The sequence below is a fragment of the Crassostrea angulata genome, chromosome 3 (assembly GCF_025612915.1).
Source record: "Crassostrea angulata isolate pt1a10 chromosome 3, ASM2561291v2, whole genome shotgun sequence".
NCBI classification, from domain to species: domain Eukaryota; kingdom Metazoa; phylum Mollusca; class Bivalvia; order Ostreida; family Ostreidae; genus Magallana; species Magallana angulata.
In genome coordinates this window covers 11103549-11117530 of record NC_069113.1, presented here as the reverse complement: position 1 = coordinate 11117530, position 13982 = coordinate 11103549, and the positions used below count along the sequence as shown (strand labels likewise).

The 13982-nt window shown below is 32.5% G+C and overlaps 1 protein-coding gene across 11 annotated transcripts in view; it reads left to right on the top strand.

Annotated features, from left to right (window-relative positions):
* LOC128178381 (high affinity cAMP-specific and IBMX-insensitive 3',5'-cyclic phosphodiesterase 8B-like) overlaps positions 1-13982 on the top strand; it is a 64071-nt gene that overhangs the window by 30548 nt on the left and 19541 nt on the right. For 8 of the 11 annotated variants that reach the window (XM_052845501.1, XM_052845508.1, XM_052845503.1 and 5 more), the window contains one exon: positions 11805-11861. In XM_052845501.1, the coding sequence (XP_052701461.1) occupies positions 11805-11861 (57 nt within the window). Of the gene's footprint in view, positions 1-329; positions 793-9215; positions 9445-9592; positions 9690-11804; positions 11862-13982 lie in introns of those variants that run through there. The other 3 variants (XM_052845506.1, XM_052845507.1, XM_052845510.1) reach the window with 3 other exon arrangements.

The window sequence follows — 13982 nt, the reverse complement described above, 5'->3', positions numbered from 1 at the left end:
AACCCATTTTATTTTGCCTGAGCGAATAAACTGAATTGAAATTAAGCCAGACTAACCCGAAACTTTTGATAAGCATTTATAAATAACCCAAAATAAAAAATCAAAATATTAAACAAAAACATAGCAAGATCCACAAACTGTCGAATGAGAATAACTCATTTCCAATCATTAATCAAGAATCAAAGTCATAATTTTCGTAACTTACATCATAAATATATATTTATCATTGCATTGATTTTTCTCTCATAAGTCTGTATATACATACATTGTATGTACACGATTCGCTTTCTTGAGTGTAACTCTTCAGTCTTTAGAGGCAGGAAAGCGTTTTTCTTAGGGATTTCGAAGCAGATGACAGAGAAGTGTATGTCTGCATTTTACATGATTAGAGCGATGACTTCTGTTTACAAAGCAGGGATATTGGTGTCAAATTGGGATAATTTAGGCGATTAAAAGGATCGTTTTGATTATTTTGAGGCTTTGGAGGATGATATTTAAGTGCTATTGGCGATCAGTGTGATATGGCGTTAGACATGTTTATTTGGAGTCGATATCGTACCTGCCAATAAGCATTTATCTGAGGTGGGGGGAAGGTCAACATGCATTGGATTTATTTGATACACAGAAAGAGTGCAAGTTTGTTACAATTTTTTATGAACTAGTTTTAACGAATTCGCACATGTGGATGTTATTTATCTTGCGGTTTTGATGCAATCGTCCCTGGTCACAATGGGGAATTGCCAGTGCTACAGAAAAGATAAGCGACCAGTCCCTGCAGCTCAGTATGTGCAGGTTTGTATCATTTTTTTAATTCATTTGAATTTTGAAGAATATAAATCTCTCTGGTGAGAAATTTTGCAGCTCCTAATGGCCTTCTTTATTGTTGGTCTGATGATAGGCGAAGACTGCCTTGACCATGGTGACTGGCAGTTGATGGTGATTTATCTTGTTTATGTTGACACACACACATATAGGCCTATATACCATAGAGTTTCTCTTGTTGAGGGATATAAGAGGGAAGCCTAGTTTGGAAGCAGTTACCCTCATGTTTCAAAGGATTTGTGGTCATAGGGTTAAAAGATCACTACCCTCTCTGCTGACACAACATAGTTCATTATTCTCAATTTAAAAGATATTTAATTATGTTGAAAACTATACATTGCTCAATGCATGGGATTATTATATAAAGAACCCATTTTGACCTTTTCTTTCACTTTATCAATTTTCTGTCTGATTTGGAAAAGTACCAAGTTCTTGGAGTGCATTCACCAGTAATGTGTTTGTACACTGTACAACATTACAGATTAGATGTGTATTTATCAACATGATTCTACAGGCAGGCAACATGTCTCTTTGTAACTCTGAATGCTTATTTCCACATAATATCTCTTCAGAATTTTTTTTCTGTGTGTACAATAGTTCAAAGAATTTCAATATATACATGTGTTTGCCCTTGTGAACTCAATGTTTTGAAGAAAATGAAGCTGAGCGTTAGCAAGGTGACAAGGTTATTGGAAATGTCATTTACATTTTCTGTTTGCCAGTAAGATTCTGAGTCTTGAAACTAAGATCAATAACATTTAATCTGTCAACCCCAGACGTCGATCATTACTCATTAGTAAACAAGTTTTCTTTCTTAAACTGCCGATTTTTCAGTTGTGAGCCATTAATTGTGTTGTTTTTTTTACTCTATCTCTTCTTTCAATTCAGTCCACTATCAGCTAACTTGAAATGTATATACATGTATGTAGACAACTTTTACATCTAACCAACTTCAACTCTGAAGAAATTGAGTTTAATGCATCAAATGGCAAGTGTTCAAAACATGTTTACATAAACATACTTCTGTGTCTGGCATGAATATCTGCACATAGTATTTGATACTCTAGTATGTAAGGGAAGGCAGTAATAAGCAATTTATACAAAAAGCTGCCTTGTTTACCGTAGACTTGTATAATTATTTGTGGATTCCTAGGACAACAATTCATCATCTGTGTGGTCATCAACATACATGTCTGATCATCTCTGCTTCAGCTGACCTCTTTACTTTATACTTATTCTCTCAGCTGTCAAGGCTTGATTGTAAACAGAAATGTGACTGGGACGGCACTAGACACGGGTTGGAGTGTTAATGTCTGGACCTCAGTTTCGCTCTAGGCCAGCCATTTCATATCCAATCTCTTGTCATAGTTTCTCTCTCAAAGTTAGCTTTAGGTTGAACATTTCTTTTCCATTTTTTATGTCTAAAAATGTTTGCCCATGCAAACAAAATGTTTGCAATTTCAAATCCTGTCAAAATCAGTTTTGCATGTATGATATAAACAGGGTGATGTATAAACTTTATCATCCTCAAATATACATCTAAATAGGTTGTGGCAAGGAAATACATTGCTACAAGCTTTAATATGCACCATTGTACCTCATAGTGCATTTTGATTTCAAGGTTTTACCACACAATTATCTATTGTTGTTTTTTATCTCTCAAGACTCAAGAGACAGCTTTTACATATACAATCAATAAACTAATATTTTCTTCATTATCATATAAATGCATGGTGCAAGGATTTAAATTTTCTGAAAGATTAATTGTGCTAACTGCATAATTTGAGAAAACTGCATAATTTGTTCTCATATTATGCTTTATTGTGTACCTTTATTTATCCATCTGATTTTCTGTTTATTGCAAGAATTTATTCCTTAAAATTATAAGAATACACTAGATTTGGACTGTGTTAATATCACTTTCAACCTCATTGATTTTTTTCTTATAAATTTTAATATCTATAAAACTGCTTTTTAATGTGCTAAAGCAATGCATCTGTATGTATTGTAACAAATGAAATTTTTAGCATTTTTTTGTTTCTTTTGGTTGGTGTGGATATAAGTATATAAATAGTCATTGCTTTTGAGAAAATAACCAAATGGTCTCTGGTTCAAATCCAGCTGTTTAATTGTTTTGTGTTCTTTCCTTAGACAAACGGTCCACTTTGCTGAAATTATTTACCAGCTGATGCTGGAGGTTACTGTAAAGCAACTTTTATTCATGTTTGAGAAATTTCTGGGTGGTTCGCAAGCATCTCCTCATCGAAAATATTTCTCGCTGTGAACAAGTCCTCATCTTATGGTGGTCTGCGTAAGGCTTGGTTGCGAACATTAGTTGTCCCGAACCAGTATATTGTTAATAAATTGGGAAATAAAGTTGTTGCGAATAAAAGTTGGTTTGTAGCAACCTGCGATGGACTTGTGTCTCATCCAGAGGGAGTCAGTGATTATCACAGAAATTATATATCCGTTTTTTTTCGTGTGTCACAAAATTTGCGAAAATGCGGAAAATCTGTAACATTTTTACTATGTGGCACTCATTTTTTGCAATACTAAGTTTTTATAGAAATTGATACAAGATATGATTTCTGCGTATTCAATTATTTGCGATTCAAATGTGATCGCGGAAAAGAGAAAATTTGATCATCGCAAAAATTACCGCACATATGGTATTATCTCTGACCATTTGAGTTTCTAAGCATGGAAAAAAGATATAAGTAAGAAATGATTTGATATTTATCATATCTAAGGGAAAATTATCTTCACCAAGTATTTCCTTGAATGAATTTTTTAGGGAAGGAATTGTATAAATTTTACCCGTTAGTTTTATGTTGAGAAATGCTATTGGCTTTACTGTTCAATATTGCTTTGCCTAGTACTCAATGATATTTAGCTTAAAAGTATGTTATTAGGTACTTGTAATGTTCAAGATTCAAACTTTATGGATGGAGGAAAACTATCATATCACAACTTTTTCCTATATAGGCAAGGTTTAACATAATGTTACGTCTTACTCTCGATCACTATAAATGAACCAAAATATGTGGCATCATACAAACTCAAGAATCATCAAAACAATGGAAACTACCGGTACCCCATGAAGATTGACACACATACTGTACAGGTAATTAAAATATCACATGGGTTTCTTTATTTCTGTGTCTCTGGTTTTCTTGAATAAGACAGTCTTCCCTCATAGTTTTGTCAGTTTTGTTGTATGGTCTGCTTTGCTTTTGGGTTGAGTTTTTAGAATGGTGAAATAATTTAATTACGGGTATAGGTATTTAACTTTCCTGATTATATGTGTTAAATGAAAAGGAAAAGTCAATCCATACTTGTATGTATTCTGTGTGTCTGATTTCATTTTTGAGTTTGTCAGTCCCACAGCGATATTTAAGGAGTTGCTCATAGTTCCTCCTATTGCAGAGTGAAAAGGCTATATGGTCATTGCCAACAATGATCAATATGCAATTACAAATAAATCTTTTTTTCATGAGGCTTCATAGATACTTTTTTGTGTTATTGTATTTACCAAAATGGAATCTGTCAGTCAATTGATCATTTAGCGAAACCTATTTGCATGATTATTTGCTGAGAGAGAGATGGGGAGAAAATTTTTAAATACAATTTTTTTTGGGGGGGGGGGGGGGGGTGATTTCAAGTAACTCAACTTAAAGTATAGAAATTGAACATGTTTTTTTTTTTTTTAAAGCAGACAACTTGCATCAACTTGCATTAAATGTCTGTCACATCACAGCAGTATGCATTCAATGTTTATTAATTGAGCGGACATGTTTTTTCATTACACTCAGTCAAGAAAATACTACAATGCAGAATGGCATGACTAGGGGGTAAATGTATGCAGTCTAATTATCAAAGCCTTTATCCCAGTGATAAGGTTAGAGAGAGAATCAATAATGGTTTATTGTTCATTTTTTACACACTGCCGTTTATTTACGTCATTGGCTTCACTCTCAGAACTTCAACATGACAAGAGTCTATTACAATTCATAAAACAGATTTGTCTGTGTAGAATTTTCTCATGATGTATACCGAAGCTTGCAGTATTGACAGAACCAACTTTTTTTTCTGAGGCAGATGAAATTGGTGAGATATTGATTCAGATCCAAAGCTTTCCACACACACATAGAGAGAGAAACCATGTATGCATTTATACACATTGGGAAAAAAAATTGAACTATTTAACTGAACTAATCCCCTCTTCTTTGATTTGTTTAAAAAAGGATTTGGTTCCAGAAAAGACTTATTTTAAAGCTTAGATGAATTAGCAGAAATGAAATCATTAATGGGCAAATTTTATATTAAACCATGCTACTAATGCATGCAATGAACATGTACCGGTATATTGAATTTTTCTAGTCACATACTGAACTTATGACCATGTTCTGGCACACATATATCTATATTAAAAATTTGATAGACTTTGGTTTGCTGTGAGATGATGAACCTTCATTGTTTATGTAAGATATACTGATTGTTTTATGGTACAGATCATCGAGGTCTTGTATATCTTGTGTTCGTCATGTCGGCCTGTCACGGCAGGCTTGCTTGTGGTGAGTTCATCAGTCCATTCATGTGAACAATGTTGGGGTCAAGGATACTGTGACAAAAGGTTGAGGATTAATGAGGTCACGCAGAAGGAAATTGTAACATTCAAGTGTTCAGTATGTGGTATTGATTGTGTGCTAATTAGCAGCATTGTAATTAATTTAAAATGATACGTGGTTAAAAAGAATGTTTAAAATTTTGTAGTTCCTGAAAAGGTCAACAATTGAACTCCTACAAAGGACATACTGGTAAAATTACTAAAGACATTGGATGCCTGCCATGATTATGGATTTCGGGCTTTATAATTTAATTTCCTTTTCATTATCTGTGTACAGTTGTTCATTTGCACAGAGGGTGTGGCTTACTTTATTCAATGCTGGAACTTTTCTTGTAGCACCATGCCTATGATATTTTATTCACATGTATTGAATATAAGTGGTGGGATCAGTTTTTTTCCTGTTTTTTTTCCAGTCAAAATCTTTACCCCTGCAGGATTGACCATTTGACCTTGACATTTAAGCATATAATTTTAACAAATCCATTCGATGAGAGGTTTTCTACAATGTGATAGAACTTTATTCAAGTATTTTCAATCTTTCATCTTGATCAAGAATCAATTGGCATTTACTTTACCTTAACTTTATCGATAAAAAATATTTCCCTTTTTTTGACTTTGAGTTGTTAGAGGTTGGGGAGCAGTGCAAACTACTTGCTTAAGTAATGTACCTGTATACTGCAAATTATTGTAGGAATACACAAACTTGAAATAATGATATTGCATTACATATCAACATTTTATCACTAGTTGTAAATTGTCACAATGAACAATTTGTCCAACATTGGTAAGTTATTGAAATTAAAACCCAAACTTTAGACTGATATGTATTTATCCTGAGATTGTTTCAAAGATGAGATACATGTATGTTTCAAAGGTTTGATTCAAGAGTTAATCTTTCGTAGTGTAGGTCATTTACCCTATTATCATGATCATTGATAAAATAAAACCTCAAATGTGCTTGTATAGATTAGAATTCTGAAATAAAATCTTCACATGTTAATTTAAAGAAATTTGTAGAAGTTATAAAACTGGTCAGCTTCGTCTTCAATTTGTGAACATGTTTATGATAAGTCTTGCTCATTGGGTTCAGAGAGTGTATTAAATTATTTTGGAGACATACTTATACCAGTTAAATGCATTTTATTTTAAAAAAAATATAAAATCTGTCCTGGATCAAAATATTTTCAGGCAAGAATTTAATGTTTAATGATTTCTTTTACTTGTCTTTCATTAATAGACACTTTTTGTCTTATGTAAAGAGTAGGTCAATTTCGGTTCTTGGTTCCTCAGCCTCAAAGTATTTTTTTCATCATAAGAATGTTATTTGTCCTTCAAACTTTACAAATGAAATAAAATAAAAAGAAATTCACTGATATGGTATCCATGCATTTTACAAAGTTACTGCAAATTTTCCCATGATGGATATAATGGAATAGATATACAAGTTGAGATCAAATTTAAAAAACCAGTAGTACCAGTGCATTGGTGGCTCTAATCCCTTTACCTTTATGTAGTAGGTCTGCATGAAACCACTAAGTCAATCAGTTTTGTTCAATAACTGTGTATTAGTCTAATTATATTTGTCTGTATAAAATGCAGATGGTATGGTACGAATTAAAAAAATTCCGGATAATTTAGAGTTATCAAACATTACCTAGGATCGGAGATTGTTAAGTTGTATAAACCAGATTTTGGGAGCCACGGATTAGCACACCGAACACATAGGATACTAAAACTTAGTCAAAAGGACTGCTCGTACATATGTGAATAATTAGGCTTTTTTTATTAGCAAAGTCACATTTTTAAACATGTGTCCCTAAGGATTATCAAAATCATTTTATATAAAAGTAATTGTGTTATGTAATAACCTGGAAAAATATGAGTTCATTAATATTGATATTATGCATGTTATTTGTATGATAGTTTATTAACTGATTTTGCACCTAATTGGAGCACCCTATGGATGTGTACGTTCAGGCTACTTGTGAGTAGAAGTTGGAATTTTTTTTTCTCTGTCTCTGTGTTCTGGTTTTACTCTCGACATGTAAGCTGCACTTTGAAGAAGCTCTTCGAAGCAATTCAAGTTTCTCACTGTGGGTCCCACCCTGATATGATTTAGATTAAACTATGAAAATGCCTGATATAAATTCTCAATTTTTGTTGAAATGATAACATTTTTGGAATGATAAATTATGAGTCAGAATATGTAGAGCATGTGTGAGTTTGTATTAGAAACATGGATAGAGTTGGGGCCTTTTAATATGATCTGCCTAAAGAGATAGAAAATGTGTTCAATATTATTTTCTGATGGTGATGTTGGGAGAAAATAATGTACTTGTATGATATTTCAATATTTTGTGCATTATGTATGCTATTTCAACATTTCAAGAAATTGTTGTTTTCTGACTGTACATTATTAAAGAATAATCGTGAAATGAAGGAAATTCAAATTTTGAGGCAGCTAGCATTTGTGCAACTGTACAAAGACCTGAAGATTTGCCATCAAGTACAAATATAATGCTAGGTCTTTTTTCCCCATTCCAAAAAAATAATACCAACGGAGACGTGATATACTATACTACCACCAGTAAATCATCAAACTTTATTTGATATCTTTGCTGCAATATAGATGGAAATGGCCTTGAGAGGGGTTGATAGATGAATTTTGTTTGCCCCTGGCATAGGTCATTGACGTGTAAGCCGATAATACATGGCAAGAATTGTCTACATTCATTAACATACATCTTGCCTTGGCAAACTTGACAACTCTAATGTGAAATATTTCACAGGCATGATATACGGAAGTCAAATCAAGATGATTCCAGACTTCTGGCTCAGGAAGCCGCGTTTAAAGTCCCGTTGTCTCTAGCAGGGACATGTGACCCTCCTATTGCAATGGTTACTTTGTTAAAATGTCTGTCTGTGAACGACAAGTAATGTATCATTTGCCACATTTCCAAAAGGTTCTTGGATGATGCATTATGAAATTATTCTATTTTCTAACCGAAAAATGTTGCATAAATGTACTTTAAGAGTTATTCTTGTTTTTTATCCTCAAGAAATTTTTTTAGATGTAAAAAACTGACTTTTCATTTTTCTTGTATGCATTTAAACGGTGAGGGCTTAGTCATAGATTTTATTGTTGACTTGAGGATTTTATTGCAACGTTTATTTGATAAAATTTAATTAATTTGTTTCTCTTCATTATGCTCAAAAGAAATTAAGTTCATTCATATTCATTCACAAACGAGTATATATACAAAGCAGTCATGAACAAAATCTCACGCAATATTTATGATAGGGGATGATTCAATCATTCAAATGAATTTTGAATCAAGCTCGAATTATAATACGTTTGTTAATTGGAGAACTATGTCAGTGTTTTGAATGCTCTAATTGGAATCAGGGAGATAAATTATCAAGTGTGTGTTTTCACTTTGTCACCTTTTTGTTGATTCACAAGAACTGTGTCTTTCATTTGACAACGTAATTCGCAATCATTTTAACGAGCAAAACTTCTGTAAAATTAAGTTTGCGGGTTTAATGTTACATTCTGGGAACTCATGTCCGCAACTTCCTTTTGTAATTTGTGAAAAAAAGGTAATGTTGACCTAATTTGAATGTGCATCTTGTCCATACTTGGCTGACTCACAGAGCACTCAACAGTGTCTGCATTCCAAGAAAGTATGTAATCTTAATGGGCCTGTTTGACATATGATATATTGTGTGTACATTGAATTCATTTTTGCTGTAATGTGCGACTGACAGGAGTAGAAGGAAATAGGTGTATTAACATACACAAGTTTTTATAAACAGAGGTGCCTTTTATGGAGACAGAGCAGGACTAAGCAGTGAAAGGACTTGCGGATGATCATGACACTTGACACTTACAACAAACTTGTGGACTGGAGTCGCCTGTGTGTGGATTAATGCCTGTTAACAGCAAGGAGCCGTATATGTTCTGTAGAAATGTTTGCCAGCTATAACTTCAACAGGTGTTACTGACTTTTGAAGGCTTTAAACTTTTCTAGGATCAAGTGGCATTACTGTTTTTGATCGTCATTTGAATGGATTTTTTTTATCCAGTTTTGGAAGTTGTGTTCTCAACTTGGAGTTGATTTTTGCACCTTTTTCTCACGATAGATCGGCAATTTACGGCATCAAAATAGGGCCTGTACTGTACAATAGTTCTTACTTCCCTTTTGGAAACACTGACAGAAAAAATGCACTGATGTGTAATGTAAGTAAAGACTGCTGGCCTCCCAATTACCTTGACTTTATATGCAGTGTTTATGTAATATTAAGATTTCCAGACGGAGACACCTTGGTTATCTGGTGTTAAACATTTCATATGTCTTGTCAACTTAGTTACGAAGATATTCTAATAAGCATACATGTACTATTTTTTGGAGAGAGAATATATCTTGTTAAGATGTTAGCTTTATGAATTGTAAGTTAGTATAAATTTGTGCAGAAGTCTTAGAGTTATGGAAATATCTGTATTGTGTTTCAATTTAAAGAATTGTTTGATTATAGCATTATTTCAGCTAGAGTACTTTTGAAAAATTGTTGACAGCTAGGATGGGCAAGAGACATATTGATATAGGTATTTGTAGACAGGGAACAATAGATTAAACAACAGGAAAGGAAAATAACTTACATAGACCTATTATTCTTGTAATTTAATGCCTCTGTAAATATATGGAGAGAGATCTAGGTGAAAATGAAAGAGGTCTGTATAAACATCAGATTTTGATTTGTATGTTAATTGTTTTCTAACTTTTTTAAGCTCCCGTGCTGTGACTTAATGGCATAGCTCTAACATGATTCTATTCTTCAATGTTTGAATGACATACCGTAAATTTAAATGTTTATTGATAGTTGAGCATGCAGTGTGTCCGTGGAAGAGTCGAAGGTTGCCAAGTAAAAGAAAATTAGCTGTTTCGATTATTGTACTGTGCGAACAAATTTCTATAAAGTTCACAATGGAGTATGTTTCTAGATAATGGATAGATCTTTATCTTGCCGCGTCAGTGTGTGAAAATTGAAGTGCAGGAGACCTTAAGCATTCAGACATTATATTAAAAATTTCTTTTGATGTAAATCTTTTATTTACATAGAGATACCTCTGTGTTCAAGTTGAAAGCTTCAGCATTACGCAAACCAAAGTCGGTTGAATATTGAACAATTTTTAACTGAAAGTAAAAAACAACAAAAAATATCGGTAAGAGTACATGAAACTCCTCATGGAGTGCTTTGTTTAGTAGACTATGATGTGGGGACAAAATTAAGGTATCCATTTTGTGATACAATGCACCTGTGTCTGGCTTATAGGAGCTGAATGTAAACATCTTTTTTATGTACAAATAATTCACTTATTATCAAGAGTTTCTTTCAATTGACATAATTCACCTGATTTATAGGCTGTTCAGAAATAACGTGTTGTCTCGCGAGTCACAAAAGATGTATATTTGGTGAATACACTGTTGTACGTTTTGATGTACCTAAGTAGAACATTAGTAACATTTCCGCTGAGAGTGTAGCTAGGGACCCACACGTCAACAAGATTCCCACTGTGTTAATAGCTTCACAGAAGCACTAACTGTCAACACATTGTTTTCTGACATGGACCTGAAAATTATCATTTTTATTAAGGTTTTGTGTCATGTGAGTATGCAGAAAGACTGACCCAATAAATAGGAAATTCAAACGTTTTATGCGCAACATGGGTATATAACCAGACCTTTAAGTTTTTGAAACTTTAACAACCTTATTTCTTGGATACTCTGCATTCTATTGTGCAGTTAAAATGTTTTTATTTCACTGGCGTAATACATGTACGTACAATATACTAAGTCATTCAGATGAAAATTATTTATTTAAATGTGGTGATAATAAATTTGTTCAGAATAATGTGAAAACTAAGTGAGCCAGAGGTGAAAGATGATTTATTTAATTACCATGGCCTGTTGGTAAAGATAATGCATAATGCTACTATATAAACCACATTTTCATGAATTGCATGTTAAGGATCTGGCTTGTTTGCATGTCCATTTCCTGAGTGTTGAAAAATGAAGTCAACAGATTTCAGAGACAGATTTTAGAGACTGAAAAAAACACTGGCTACCTATTTAGCACATTTTGCACTTATCAAAATAAGATTGTGACAGGCACACAAAATGAGAGGTGTGGAAGTTATATGTTTTTCATGAACTGCATAAACTATTGAGATTGAACTGAGATTCCATCAATTGTACTGGGAATGGAAGAAAACCTTAAATACTGTAGTGTTTTGCATTTAAAGCGCTATTATTTAGATGGCTTTCCTTTCAACAGAGTATTTTTTGCATTTCAGAATACAGATAATGAAGTGACATTTGGACCAATGAAGCTGAAACAGAAGAATTTATCTGTAAGTAACCCTTTAGATTATTTTTGAGGGGGAGGGGGGCTGGAAGGTGATATCTCTGGTTGAATCTTATAAGAATTTTTTTTTTACTTTTATATTCTGTCTATTTTTAATTTTTACGCATGGTGTTAGTTTTTGACAACAAATACTGTAAAGCTGATGTCACTAAATGTATTTTATGTACATATCTTTTCATTTCAAATTTTACATAGTATGTATAGCATGTATTCTAGATATCAGTGTTCAACATATTGAAGTTCAACTGTATATATGTAATACATATATACAGTTGAACTTCAATACATGTACCTCAAAAACTGATATCTTGAATACAATGATTATGTCTGATGTGATTTTTAAGTCCCAAACACTTATTTTTTTTTATTTTACCCTTGATATCTCGAATACTTGGATATCTTGAAGTTTTTAAACAATCCCATCTTGTTCAAGATAATGAAGTTTGACTGTATATATAGGATCAGTTACTGTATGCATTGTATTCTCACTTCATTTACAACTATGACTGCAAAGTCATCTTATATAGATTATTAAAGCTTGCATTATTGAATTCTTTCAATGAAAATCATAAGATTAAGAGGTATAAAAATTAAATTTCAACCTTTCTCTCTTGCAATTAAATATGTGCAGTCTAAACCCTCTAGAAGAGGATATAAAAATGTTTAGTCATTTACAATAGGTTCCATAAACTTAGAATCATAATTCTGCAACATACCCTTATAGAGAAGTCACTGAACTTAAAATGTCTTATTATTCTATTTGTTGAAAGTAAATCAGGTGCCAGATTTTATTCTTATGCTTAGAATTCATTTTGCAACTAAAATACAGGCTAGTGGTTTGTTTATTTAATTCAACAAATTCAGCACTTAAAATTTCACAAGAAAAAAATCATAAATATGGTAAATAATATGGATTCGTTTTGCCCAGGATGGTACTTTGGTTTGGGAGACTTGAAGTTAATTGCATTATGATCAAAATTCATAAAAATTAAATTACTTCGCAGAAAAAGTTACTGAAAACTGCACTGTAATGAAAACCGTATCATCAGGCAATATAGATGTGAAAAATTCAGGAAAACAAAATGACTCTTCATTTGTCAAAATTTAGGCTTTAATAGATCTTGCATTTTCTGAAAATAGATTAACTCCTTAGTTCATAGGGTTATGATTGACATTTAGATCAAATTCTTTACATATCAGGGAATTTATTAATAAAAGCAATATTAATGAGCTTTCATTCATGGTGACACAAACAAGTGAAGATTTACATGCTATTGAACAAATTTGATTGAAAATAATTGATTGAAAAGTGTGTGTGCAAACCGCTGTCTATACCTAAGAAACACACAAAGTGGAATTCAATCATTTATTGGCCAATATCATTCGATCTGATGACAAGATCATAAGTCAGAAGGGGAAAACTTGTTTTATTTCCTGTAAATTGGAGATGATGAATTGTCACTTACAGTTTTACTGTGCTGACCTAATTCACAAATTGCTTTTCTCAGCCATTGTACAACAAAACTCAAAACAGATAGAAATTAAACTTTAATAAAATAAAAAAATCTGTAACAAGCTGAGCTAGTATTGTAGGGATATTTCTAAGAAAGCTGTGATATGGCAGTCATTAGTCAAAATGGAATATAGAACAAACTGTTTAATTACTGTGAGAGGACATTTGAGTGCACGCATGAAACCTATAACTTTTCTACGCATCATTTTAAATACTGTATTTTTATTATGATATACTTAACCTACTTCATATAATCATAATTCCCTGTATTATAATTTTTCCATTATTTGCATGATAATTACTTAAAGATAATGGAGACTTCACAGTATCTATTAGGAATGTTAATTACTTTATTCTGTTAGTTATTTGAGAAATCCTTTGTTGAGATAAAAACAATGATAAACCTTACTATCAAAAAGATACATGAACTTCAAAATAATTTGCATATTATGTGCAAGGTTCATTTTAATATTTCAAAGTTTAATTTCCACTCATAGAAAAGATGGAACATTAATGGGTGGGACTAGCACAGTGTGAGTTCGTGATCCAATGTAAAGTGTCTTTAAAATATTCTAGTCAGTGCTAATATGTACA